The sequence below is a fragment of the Taeniopygia guttata genome, chromosome 15 (assembly GCF_048771995.1).
Source record: "Taeniopygia guttata chromosome 15, bTaeGut7.mat, whole genome shotgun sequence".
Lineage (NCBI taxonomy): Eukaryota > Metazoa > Chordata > Aves > Passeriformes > Estrildidae > Taeniopygia > Taeniopygia guttata.
Window position 1 is genome coordinate 10,262,147 of NC_133040.1, and position 13,076 is coordinate 10,275,222.

General features: G+C 50.8%; 2 protein-coding genes across 4 annotated transcripts in view; one reads left to right on the plus strand and one right to left on the minus strand.

Moving 5' to 3' along the window:
• TRAFD1 (TRAF-type zinc finger domain containing 1) lies at nt 1-8,322 on the minus strand. 3 transcript variants are annotated; one of them, XM_030285483.4, is made up of 11 exons: nt 7,950-8,322; nt 6,358-6,493; nt 6,233-6,286; nt 4,946-5,207; nt 3,395-3,658; nt 2,960-3,033; nt 2,576-2,791; nt 1,602-1,716; nt 1,089-1,407; nt 613-685; nt 1-496 (listed from the first exon to the last, which is right to left on the minus strand). In XM_030285483.4, the coding sequence occupies exons 1-11, from the start codon at nt 7,997-7,999 to the stop codon at nt 455-457; spliced, it is 1,605 nt and encodes a 534-aa protein (XP_030141343.4). In that variant the 5' UTR covers nt 8,000-8,322; the 3' UTR covers nt 1-454. The 3 variants fall into 3 exon arrangements, with proteins under 3 accessions (XP_030141343.4, XP_030141344.4, XP_072792255.1); XM_030285484.4 differs by having other exon boundaries at nt 1,089-1,386; nt 7,950-8,318; XM_072936154.1 differs by lacking the exon at nt 7,950-8,322 and adding an exon at nt 7,454-7,834.
• Nucleotides 8,322-13,076, plus strand: part of NAA25 (N-alpha-acetyltransferase 25, NatB auxiliary subunit) — a 26,328-nt gene continuing 21,573 nt past the window's right edge. The window contains exons 1-3 of the mRNA XM_030285482.4: nt 8,322-8,452; nt 11,116-11,201; nt 12,180-12,318. Of these exons, the coding sequence (XP_030141342.4) occupies nt 8,395-8,452; nt 11,116-11,201; nt 12,180-12,318 (283 nt within the window). The 5' untranslated portion in view covers nt 8,322-8,394. The remainder of the gene's footprint in view (nt 8,453-11,115; nt 11,202-12,179; nt 12,319-13,076) is intronic.

Genomic DNA, 13,076 nt, shown 5'->3' on the forward strand with positions numbered 1-13,076 from the left:
TTTGGGACAGCATCAGAGAAATTTTATTCCAAGGAACTTAAAAAGCTTTAATTTGAAAATGCAGCATTGAGAAGCCTTGGAGCCCCAACCCTGAACCCTGCAGGAGCACTGACTGCTCCCTGTTGGTGTCACCGGCTGTCCCTGAGCATTCCAGGGCAGGACACTCCAGAGCTCGGGGTGGCACAAATCCCATCCCTGGGTGGCACAAGGAGCCCACACGGACACAGAACTCAGGTGGGGCCCAATTGAGAATCAATTTGATGCCTTGGGGGTGGTGCTTGAGGCGATCAGAGACATAAAAACCTGAAGTTTGCTCTCACAGATTAAAAATAGAGATTTAGAAAATCATCACTGCCTAAAAATTGAAGCTCAGTGTCAGAATTTACTTGGACCAACAAGTCCAGCAGGGCCTGGGGGCAGGGCTGGGTGCTCCATGTTTTCCACAGGCACCGGCTCACTCCTCCGGGTGTCCGGCTGCTGGGTCCTGCGTTTTCGCCTTGTGGGAAGGGGAAAAGAAAAATGCTGTTTTCAAATATGACTTAATAAGGGAGGGCTGTAAAAAGCAGCTCCTTGTCCTGGCAAAACCATCAGGAGCTGCCCCTGCAGCCTCACCTTGGAGCTCCGGCGCCGGAGGCCGCCGCGCCCGTCCGACAGTCCCAGGCTCCTTCCTCCTGCGGCGCTGGAGCTGCGGGACAGGGACAGGGACACCTTCAGAGGAGGCAAAGCTGCCCGTGCTGCACAAACACAGGACAGCACAGCAGGGACAGGGGAGGTCCAGGGAGAGGCCCCCGAGTCTCCTCTGACCTTGGCCCAGATGTTTCAGCCCTGAACCAGCCCCTGTTCAGAGCCCAGGTGAGAGCAGGGCACTCCCATGGACAGGTAATGAGGCCTTAACCTACATTTTATCCCAGTGACCAGTGGGTCTGTTCTATTCTGAGGCAAAAACCTAAATTTGTTGTTTGAAACTCAGATAAGCACCAGCTGAATTCAACTGGGTGAATCTGAAAGCCTTTGAAAACCCTTTCAGCCACAGGCAAAGTCAGGGGGATCCAGATTTGCACCATTAAGGAGAATGGCAAAGGCATTACCTTGGCTGGGCTGCAGAAGCCCTGGAGGAGCTGGAAGTGAAGGTTTCTGCCTGGAAGTGCTGAGCAGGCCTTGCCCGGGGTGCTGTCCCAGCTGCAGTGTCACCTCTGTCCTTCCATGTCCCCTCACTGCCACTCCCCTTCCCGGGCTTGCCCCGTGCCACCGGAGCGTCACCGGCTCTCCCTGGAGGGGACAACGCCGCGTTCCCAGCCTTGGCCACCTCCGTCCTCAGCCTGGTCCCTGCAGCAGGGCACAGCCTCAGCTTCCCAGAGCCTTCTGCGTGCCAAGGAGAAACATCTCCTGCAGGGACAGGACGTGGAGCTGAACAGGAACAGTAACTTTAGCACCAGCAACAACCCAGTGCTCACCCCAAGGACACAGTCCCAGTGATTTCATCCTCCCTCCCTGAACCCAGACCAAGAGCCCAGGATGAAGATTTATGAGAGAGAACAGGGAAGCAAACAGCCTCTCCTCAGTGCAAGCACAGGGGAGCTCAGGCTGAGCTCTGCCCTCACCTTGGTGCCGGATCCGTCGCCGAGCCGGCTCTGGCGATTCCCCGTGGGGCTGAGCCGGCAGCTCCCGAGCTGGAACGTCCCCTGTGGGGCTGGCAGGGCGCAAGTCACAGTGGTGCTGCAGCAAAACACACAGTGCTGGTTAAGTGAAGCTCAGTCAGTGAAACTTCCTGGGAAAACACTGCAGAGCAGCAGCTCTTGGAGGTGTTAAGGTGAGTAGGGAATTGTGGAATCCCAAAATGGTTTAGAGATCTTAAAGCTCATCCAGTTCCATCCCCCTGTCAGGCAGGACTGGGCTTGGAGACCCCTGGGTTACTGGAAGGTGTCCCTGCCCATTCCCTGCAGGGGTGGAATGGGATGGGCTTCAACATCCCTTCCAACCCAAACCATTCTGGGGTTCTGTGATGAGCTCTGAAGTTTCACCAGATCTCATTTCCAGAACAGAGTTTGCTGTCCCCCAGGAGGGAGAGGCCCAGAACAACCAACCCAACCCCAGCTCCAGCAGGGACTAGGAATGTGAATGCACCGTGACACAGAGGATGGGTGAGCTCAGCATTCTCCCATCTTGTCTGGAGCAGCAGCAGATTCCAGAGGACTCTTCCCTGGGCACGCCACTCCCAGGGCTGGAGTCTGTTCTGTACTTCCCCTCCCACCCAGTTTTACCCTTGTGCTCCTCTCTCCCTTCTGCTGACTCATCCAGGGCTCACTTCACTTTCTGTGTGATTCAAACATTCTGATTGTGCAACTCTAGGCCCTTTTGTTCAGTTTCATCACAGGAGCTTTCAAATTAATCCAGTACTTTTCAGCAGGAGCCTCAGTGTAGCACAACCCTTCACATGGATCCCAGAGCTTTGTGTGGGAAGATCTGAGGCAGGGGCAGCTCCCTGAACTCCTGGAATGTGCCACAAGAGCGCCTGGGACTGGGCCCATCCTTGAACAATGGCTTGTGACCCAACAGAACCTGTCCTGTTCAGTACCTGGTGATGAAAGAGAATCTCCTCTTCCAGCTGGATGCCACAGAATTCACATGGAATCATGATGTCTGCTTCTGCCTGGACAGCTTGGGGCTGGGATGAAGGGGCAGTCCTGTGGCTGTTGGACCCCCCAGCTCGCAGACCACTGCATTCCCACGGATTTGGAGAAGAACTTCTCTTACTGAACGAGGCAAAGGCACTTGCTGGGTTACACCCTGTCTGTTACACAAACAACACAGAAAATTCACCTTTCCTGATGAGCCAGGTGGGCATTGAAAACCAATTTCCTTGGCAAAGACCCAAATGCCAGATGTCACCACACCCTTCTCAGTGACAGCCACAGAAAAGCCTTCACTGCAAACCCCAAGACACAAGGAAGTCTCAAACCTGGTGGAGGATCAGATCTTCAGCAGGACACAGTTCCTCACAGAACTCGCAGGGCAACATGATCATGTCTTTGTCTGCAAGAGAAGGAAGGGTCCTGTCCTCTGTGGGCTCTGGTAAAAACCTCCTGCTGCATCATTAAACCCCGTGGTGCCATTTCTCCTCTCACAACAAGCTGCACTCCAGGATTCCCCCAGATCCTCCTTCCCACCATTTTTACTTCTACAAAAACCTTGTTCCCCACCATACACCCAGGTCAGAGACCCACCAATTTAATAACCTTTTATTTCTTCACTTGCTGCTTTGCTTTAGGAATCTCAAAATGACTGCTATTGATCTTTTAAAATACTCAGGTAATCTTTAACATTCCAAATCCAAATTTTCCTTTTCCCTGCCCCTCAGATTTAAGGATAAACCCCACCACAATCATGTTTATACCTATTTTGCTGTGGTTTGATGTGCTGAAGGACTCTGGAGAGTCACAGGACAAGATGTTGGACAGGTCTGTTCCATCAAGATGGGCAGATTGTCCAGGCTCTTTGGTGTAGTCGTATTCCCAGAAATCCCTGGGAATGTCAGCTGCAGTATTATGGTCAGGATTATTCTCACTTTCCAGGCTGAGAGCCAAGACATAGTCCAGGTCAGCATTCCAGTCTTCAGGAAGTTGGGAATTAAGGATTTCAGGTCTCTCCTGTTCATCTCCTACGAAATACAAATATTGTAAATTCAGGAGAACATCAAACCTGCCACCAGCAGCTGCCCCTGGACATCAGACTCAGCCCCAGGGTTTCTCCTGGAGTTCAGCATCTCAAAGCCAAGGGCACCTGTACCAAATCCAGGAGGATGGAGAAAAATTAAATTTTTAGCCCAAATTACAGGGAGCAAACAACTCCAGTTTCATTTTTAAGCCAGGTACTTTGAGACAAAAAATAAAATTAAGCAACTGGGCTTTTATCCCAGGCACCTCAGCACTCCTGGCTTACACCTCATTCCATGGGTAAGCATTCCCACCTGGGGCCTCTGGAGCATTCACTATCCTGTATTTTCACAGAAAGGAACCACAACACCTCACACATGGACCAGCTACCAAATGAGCAGCCAGTTCTTCCTTCCTTTGTTCACTTAAGGGTTCTGTCCCTTAAGATTCTGTCTTTAGTGGTTCTGTCCCTTAAGATTCTGTCTGTCCTTAAGGGTTCTGGTCCCTTAAAATTCTGTTTTTAAGGGTTCTGGTTCCTTAATTCTGTCCTTAGTGGTTCTGTCCCTTAAGATTCTGTCTTTAGGAGTTGTGTCCCTGGAAATGTGTCCCTTAAGGGGTTCTGTCCCTGGAATTGTGTCCCTTTAGGGGTTCTGTCCCTTAAGGTTCTGTCTTTAGGGGTTCTATCCTTTAAGATTCTGTCCTTAGGGGCTGTGTCCCTTAAGATTCTGTCTTTAGGAGTTGTGACCCTTAATGGGTTTTGTCCCTGGAGTTGTGTCCCTTAAGGGGTTCTGTTCCTTAAGAGTCTGTCTTTAAGGATTCTGGTCCCTTGAGATTCTGTCCTTAAGGGTTCTGGTCCCTTGAGATTCTGTCCTTAAGGGTTCTGGTCCCTTGAGATTCTGTCCTTAAGGGTTCTGGTCCCTTGAGATACTGTCTTTAGGAGTTCCATCCTTTAAGATTCTGTCCTTAGTGGTTCTGTCCCTTAACATTCTCTCTTTAGTGGTTCTGGTCCCTTAAGATTCTGTCCTTAGTGGTTCTGTCCCTTAAGATTCTGTCCTTAGGGGTTCTGTCCCTTAACATTCTCTCTTTAGTGGTTCTGGTCCATTAAGATTCTGTCCTTAGGGGTTCTGTCCCTTAAGAGTCTGTCCTTAGGGGTTCTGTCCCTTAGGAGTCTGTCCTTAGGAGTTGTGTCCCTGGAGTTGTGTCCCTCAGTGGGTTCTGTCCCTGCAGCTGTGTCCCACAGCCGCTCTAAATCTCCTTTTCCCGCTCTGGCTCTTCCCACGCCCCTCCTGTACCTGCTCCGTGCCGGCCGCTCCCGGCTCCGCGCTGCCTCCCGGGGGCGGGCGCGGTGCCGCCGCTGTCCCCGGCTGCTGTGCTCCGGTCGCTGCCGCAGAGCCGCGGGTGCTCCGGCAGCTCCCGGCGCAGGACGTTGCGGCCGCAGCGCCCGCAGGGCTCGGTCCGGGCCCCGCAGTACAGCTCGTGCTCCTGCAGCTCCTTGAAGGCCAGCTGGATGTCACAGAACTGGCACAGCACGGGGCGCAGGGGGCACGAGGACGCCTGGGAAAACACACCGGGTTACTCTTCCCATGGAATTTCCTCAGCTTTGGAGCTCTCTGTTGTGTCCTCAGCCACTTCCAAAGGAGGAACCTGGAGCAAGCTACGATGTGGGAATGCAACAGTGATGTGTTGGAGGCACCAACTGGGCAGCTGGAGCTCTTCAGGCACTCAGGACATGATTTCTAGACTTGGGTTTTAGATACGACCCAAAATCCAGTTGCATTCCATGAGCACAGCTAAAATCCACACTGGTTTTTAGGGAACCAACTTACACCTCATTTGCTGCTCAGCAAAAACTGCTTGGACATGTTCTTTACCCCACATTGAACCCCCTTCAAAAGGGGTTAAAAATAAATTAAATACATGATATTTGCAGATGCTGCACTAATGAACAACCTGCACTAATAAAACATCATCATTTGCTTTATAATCCAGAAGAACCACATGCAGGATTAGCTACTCCCAGGGTTTAGAACTGGACAGATTTCCACAGAAAATCCTTTTTTCCTCAGCAATCAGCAGGCTGAGGTGGCAGTTCCAGAGTTGTCTCTAAAGGAGCTCACAGGAAGGGATGACATTTATAACAAGATTGTCTGTGACAGCAGCCAACTGGATTCAGAACTCAGAAAATCCCACTCTGGCCTATTTTAGTTTATTTTACAGGCTATTTTTAAAGCCTGTTTGGACAGATTGAGTTATTAAAAGTCACATAATGGCTTCAGGAGAAACATGAAACAGTAAAGGAATGAAAAAAAAAAGTCAAGTCAATCATACTTTAAATAGCTATTTTTCAACTGACAAGGACAAAAAAATCACCAATTATCACAGATACCCCTCTGATATGAAGCCCTGAGTGGCTCCAGGACTTTAGGGCAGTTTCCAATCCCTTCTCCCAGAGGGTGTGAGTTCAGGAAGCATCACTCAACAAAAGGATGCACAAACCTGGATGCTGGAATCCAAAGGCTCTGGAATCAGTGAAACACCAGAGCATCCCCCAAGGGTTCAAGAACATAAAATCCACCAACCTCGTGGTCCTTCAGGAGGCTGCTTTCCATCTTCATCCTACATTTGCAGGTGACCTACAGCAGAGAGACCTCATTAGGGGAATTTCCACAGAAATGAGCAGCTTCAGAGCAGAGATGTCTCTCACCTGCACATGTTCAGACTCAATGTGGTTCTTCATCTCAGACTTTGGGATGGAGTCGCTGCAGTAGGGGCATATTTCAATATTTCTTCTACAGTGGATTTCATGGATGATGAAATTGACTGCAGGAATATCCTTTTTGCTGTGAGAAAGTTGCTGGAGGTTACTGAGCAGAAACACACTGACAACAAATCCAAACAGTTGTTCACAACAAAAAGATAATGCTAAGAAAGATTTCAATGAATTCACGGTTTAAAGTGAGTAGAGAAAGGCCCAGCCAGGCCTCAGGTTTCCAGCACAGGTGGCTATTAATGTATTTAACATGCAAAAGTCACATTGCATTCAGATAAAATCCAGGTGGATTTATTTCCTTGTGTGAAAGGGAAATCTTGCAGCACAAACAAGTAATCACCAGGGATCAAGTTAATAAATTAGTCTGAGAAGATAAAAGTTTCTTCCTGAAAATAACTTGGCTCTGAGAGGTCAAACAGTGCTTTGGAAAGCAAACAGTGCCTTTTTTATGCCTGACAGATCCTGTTCCAGGATAATGGAACCATGGAATGGTTTGAGTGGGAAGGACCTTAAAGCTCACAGGGACACCTCCACAGACCAGGCTGCTCAGAGCCCCAGCAGTAACAACACTCCTCTGCACCCCAAAATTCCCCAACTCACCTAATTTTACTCCAAAATTCCACAATTCACCTCATTTTTAAGATGCTCGTTTTCTGTCTTGAACCCAAACACAAAAAGACCAACAGGAACTGAGGCACCTGGAGCTCAGTCCTTACTCCTGCCTCAAACACGCAGCATCATTTCTACACGGATCATGCGCTTTCCAAGAAATCTACCTTGAAAACACTTAGATTAATTTTATAACCTTTTGTTCGCTAAACCCACAGCTGTTCTCTCCCCTGCCAGATGCCAGGCAGCCAAAAGCCTGGCAAAGCAACAAAGTCCAACAGCAGCGACTGACCAAACAAACCAGGCTTATGTTGCAAGAAACTGTCTGGATTCTCATGTCTCTTGGGGAGAAACAACTACAGAAAAAGTAATTTCTTTATCTGCTTGAATTCAACACACAACTTGTGAAGTGACTCCTTACCAGCCACTGGGCTCTGCAGAGAGGAGTAATCAAAGAGAAAAACTTCCACAACAACACTGACAACACTGCCTACTGATCCTATTTTCGTATTTCTCCTCCTGAGCCGCGGAACCGCTGAAGAACAAACTTGGAATCGTGTATTTTGCGCGGGCCTCACTGAAAAGCGAGCCTGGATTTCCATCCGAATGTTTCGGTTTCTATTTAAGTTCCCTGCTAAATCAGAAGGGAAATGCGACGCCCCAACGCTTACGGGAAAGGCCCTACGGTCGTCTCCGGTGTTTCACCGCCTTCCAAGGAGCTGTGCCCCGATGTGCCGGCGGGGTCGGCTCGGTCCACACCGAGTGCGACCCTCAGCGACCCCGGCCCTCACCGACCCCGGTCCGGCCCTCACCGGTCCCGGCCCTCACCGACCCCGGCCCGGCCCTCACCGGTCCCGGCCCTCACCGACCCCGGCCCTCACCGACCCCGGCCCGGCCCTCACCGACCCCGGCCTCACCAGTTGCCGCAGAGGCGGGACTCGGCGGCGGGCACGGCCGCGATGGCCATGGCTCCGTGCGGTGCCCGCTCCCCTCACAGCCCCGGGCACCGGGCCTGGCCGCCTCCTCCCGCCGGGGAGAGCGCAGCGAGGGACCAGGGGCGGCACCGGCGAAAGTGACAGCGCGGCCCCGCGGGTGCCACTCCCGGGTGTCCCGGCCTGCTGAGGGTGCCGGTGTCGGGTGGCGATCACCGGTGGCGAGTCGGTCGGGTGGGGTGAGATGAGGTCGGTGCCGGTCTCTGACGCCCCCGGCGGCGGTGGTGGTGGTGGTGGTGGCGGTGTCGGTGTCGGCCCGGCGGGTGCCGGTGCCCGCCGCGTCCCGCGTCCCGTCCCGCCCCGCCCCGCCGGCCCGTCCGCCGTTGCCCGCCCCCGGCCGCGGCTGCGCGCTGCGTTCTGCGCTCTCATCATGGCGGCGCGGGGCCATGTGCAGGACCCCAACGACCGCCGCCTGCGGCCCATCTACGGTACGGACCCCCCGCGCCCCCGCCCCGGCCCCGCCGCCGCCGCCGCCGCCCCCCGAGCCTCCCCTGCCGCCCTCCCGCGCTCCCGGCCCCGCCGCGGCTGCGGGGCTGCGGCGCCCGCCCGGCCGGGCCGGGGTCCCGCGGAGCCCCGGGGGTGCCCCTCGGCCTGGGGGGGAGCGCAGCCGAGGTGACCCGGCCCGAGCTCTGTGCGCTGCCGCGGGGGAGCCGGGCATGGGTTAATCCCTGGAGGAGCAGCCGCGGATGCCCCGGAGTTGTGTTGGTTGGATGTTGTGGCACGGAGCGGTGACGCTGTTGGGGGAATTAATTGGGAGGCAGGAGAGAAGTAGAAGGGGACGGTGTCGTTGGGAGTTGTCCGGCGTTGTTGTGTCCCCGAATGTTTCCGACGGTGTTCTGCGCTGTTGGGGTTGCTTCAGGGGTTGTAGGCAAAGCTTGGCTCTATGCAAATATGGAGAAATAAAAGGAAAACGCTTCCCCGGGCTACGGTATCGTTTCGTCCCTAAAACTGAAGATGTGATAGAGATTGAGGAAAGCGTTCTTAACTTTTTCAGCAGGGATGGAAACCTCTCCCTAGAGACGCGGAGAGCTGCCCTGGTTTGGGGCTGGACGTGCTTTGGGATGTCCTTTGCTGGGGCAGAGGGAGGGTGCAGTACAGGCTGAGTCTGTGATGGGTTCCAGGGAAAGGGAGCAAGATGGTTTTGTTGTTCGATTAGAGGTGTTCAAGTTCGTTCGTCTTTATGTAACGATTTTAAGGTTTTTTTCCTTAGTTTTCCATACGTGTTGTGATTGGCAGTTTCATTGATGTGCAGTTGTTCTTGTCATAACCTGTGTAAGAAATGGTTTTAATATAAAAATCTGGGTAAATTCAGATGATACCAAAGCAGATGATGTTGAGCATCTCACTATGTTCATTTTGGAGAGACCTTTAGAATTCCTTTCTGCTTGTTCTGGGAAGGATTCTCTGCAGTGCAAGGTTTGCTCTCAGGCTGTGGTGCTGCAGAAGCCGAAATAAAGTGTGTGGTAAACACACACAACTTCCCCTCCTCAGCAGCTGGGGAGGTGCACTGTGAGGTCCAAGGTCTGCCTCTGGATTTCAAGGTGTGCCTGGGTTTATGCTGTGGTTCCCCAGGATTCCCCGACAGCTCTGGTTATCTTTGATCTTGACATTTCTCCCTTCACCTGAAGGTTCAGGTGTTGCATTTCCAGCCTTTGAACATCCCCACCTATGAACTAGCACTGGCTGAAATTTATTTTCATTTAGCTTCATTTCCTTCGGAAGCTGCTTTGACTTCCAGCAACCTGACTCGTTAGGAAAATACAATCTTTTCATTCTGCTGTGTTTTAGGGAGGTTTGAGGGTTATTTGATTTACTTTGGAACACCCAAAGCTGAGATGTTCTTGGCACAGCTGTTAATCCCAGTCAGGCAGCTCAGCATGAGGGATAATTTGTGTGTCACTAAACTGGGTGACAGAGCCTTAAAGCAAGAAGCCTCCTATGTGCTGTTCCACACCTTTGAAACCTCTTCACAGAGAAATCCCCAAAGTTTTAATGTTAGAGGTTTCCTAAGTTGAAATTTGTGGCTTCAAACTGGATTTCATGCCACAATGTTTATTTTGGTGAGTGTGAAAAGGCTGACTTGTGAGAGGTTTGCTGTGGATGGGCTCAAGAGCCCAATTAACTCTGCTTTAAATATACAGCATCCACCTGGCCACGGGAGCAAATGTGGGAGCTGTTTAATAGAAATCTGTGAATCAGAATAGATGCACAATTCGTGCTGAGGATTGCCCTGAGTAAAAGAGTTCTGGCTCATAATGGGAATGACAGGTTTGGTGAGGTAAAGGTGTGTGATGTAATTTCAGGTAACTGGCAGGAGAGAGCTCAGAGCAGTGTGAGCAGCCCCTTCCTTCCCGTGGCACATGAGGGGCAGCAAAGTTGGGTTAGCTGAGGAAAGAGGGGTTTTTGAGGGAAGGGGAGCATGTAGGGGTTATGTCCTGGTCTAAAACTGCTTGTTTATAATTGTGTAATAACATGAAGATCAATCTGAAAGTTGGAATTCTGGGCTAAAAAAGGAGAAAATGGTCTGGAGATAGTGGGATGTCTCCCTAGGAAATACTAATGCTTCACAGCTGTGCCTTCAAAACCAGCCTGGTGGAAGGGTAGTGGTACTCCAGGGGGACAGGTTTGCTCTGCCTGTGAGGTATGAATGCTGTAGACAAGTGTTTCCCACTTTGCTGGTGTGTATGTGTTTGGTTTCTAACTTCCTGCCTGTTAAAAGTCACTGAAAGTCTCCCAAAGACACACCAAATTAATTTCTACTTTTCCTGCTAAAGCGCTGGAGCTGCACTGCCAGCAAAGAGCTGCTGCTGCAGAATCCTCTCTATTATGGGTCTCTTTTGTTGCTGTAATGATCTGTGTGGAGTAATTACAAAAGCTTGTTTGTTTGAGTGACTAAAACTAGTACAACGAGATGAATCCTTCATCCCTGAAATGACAGTTTCCTGAATGTTTGGCTTAGGAGGAGCTGCACAGGGAAAATGTGGTTTGTGCTGCTGGTGTGACAGCAGATGCTCCATGGTAAAATTGGAGGTGGCTTTCCAGAATGGCCTCGGTGTTCTGGTGTGATTTTGTGTGTGCTCTTCCTCTGCAGATTATCTCGATAATGGCAATAATAAAATGGCAATCCAGCAAGCAGATAAGCTGCTCAAAAAGCACAAGGACCTTCACTGTGCCAAGGTGAGTGGGACTGGGGGGCACTGAGCTCATTCTGCCTGAGTCTCAGGGTGTTCCACTGTCCCTTTCTCTGGGAGCTTCCACAGTGATTTCTGAACCCTCTAGGATGTCTCTGTTCCAGCTCACCTGTATCTTGTTTGCCTGAAAATGACCTGATAGGGACTGGAGTGTTGGTTCCACCTGGGCTGATTGTCAGCACCACTCCAGGTGACCTTGGCACATGGATTTAAAAACACCTCTTGGAGTTCTGGGCTTGGGATAGCCATCTGCAGGAGTTTGGATCAAAATATCTCCTTCAGAGGAAATGTCTGAGGAAAACATTACAGGGTGAACAGGTGTCCCAGAGAAGCTGTGGATGCCCCATCCCTGGAATTGTTCAGTTTGGGGAGACTTGGTCCATGAAAACTGGAGCTGGATGATTTTAAGGTCCCTTCCAACCCAGAGCACTCCAGGATTCCGTGATTTTGGAGGCATTTGCTGTTTTGCTTGTCCACCTTCCTCGCTGTGACCCTGTTGAGGGAAAGGGATTCTGTTCCTCCCTTTCCTGAACGTGTGACTCTCTTTCTGCTTTTCTCATTTCCCTGGGGGTTTCCCGCTGCAGTTCACTCCACTTCTACATTTTGAAAGCTTCCCAAGCTGCAGAGAGTGTCATTGACCTGATTCTCGTTTATGTCACTTCTCTCTGGCCAGTTAGTGAAAGAAAACTAAGGAAAATTGCCAAGACAGGTCACTTTACAGCCTCCAGGTAGAGAAAATCATGTGATGGTGCCTCGGGGCAACCTCAGCATTTCTTAAGAAGTCAGATCCCGTCTTTGATGCTGTTGCATTTGTGAGTTTTCCTGCCCAGCCATATGGATTAAAAGCTTAATAAATCCTGGAGTTTTGCAGAGGGAATGAGGTGGTTGGGCTGTTCCCAGCAGGAGCGAGAGGGTTTCCAAATGCAAACTGTGTCTCTGAGAGCTGCCTGTGTTGTGTCCACAGGTGCTGAAGGCCATTGGCTTGCAGAGGACTGGCAAACAGGATGAAGCCTATGCCCTGGCACAAGAAGTAGCAGCACTTGAACCCACAGATGATAATTCCTTGCAAGCACTGACCATTCTCTACCGGGAAATGCACAGACGTGAGTTTGTTCCTCTCCCAGAAATCTCTAGTTGTGTTCTTCCGGAAGGTTTGTGCCCTGCAGTTTGGTGGGAAACGTGTAAAATCCAGGATTTGTGTATGTGAGAGACTGTTAAGAGCCTCAGAATTGAAGTGATCCTGTTGTAATGCCTGTAAGGCTGGAGTGATTTTCATAAAGCAAAAGAATCCTCATTCAGGCTTGTTCTGAACACAGTTGTGTAGCAGGTCCTAAGTGAAGCGTGTTGATAATGATCCAAGCCTGGGAGTTCACTTTTATTAATGAAACTACTGAAATTTGTCCCCAGGAGAGTGACAGAGATGACAAATCCCACAAGGTGTGATGTAGTTGAGGGGTTCAGGCCTCAGGAAAGTGGTGAAAACCAGGAGGGAAATCTGCACCTCCCAGTTTGGCCGCATCAGCTTTGTCAGGTTCCTCGGAGTGATTTGTGTTTTCAAAATACTGAATCATCAGCGTTGGAGTGATGGAGGAAAGTTTCCTGTGCTTTTCTGAAAGATGCCAGACCTCCTGTCCTGCTTTTCTGCAGCTTGAACAGTTGTTGTTTTTGGCAGCTTCTTGGGGAGTGTGGTGTGGTGGTACCAATGTTTATTGTGGAGTTTTGGTGATAGCACCAAAATTTATTGGTGAACTGCTGGAGAAACGATTAAGGGGTGAAACAGCTTCAGAAAAGGGGGTTTGCATCAGTCTGCAAAAGAGCAATGATGTTCTCCCAGTTGATTTCTTTGTGTGTATGTTTGTGG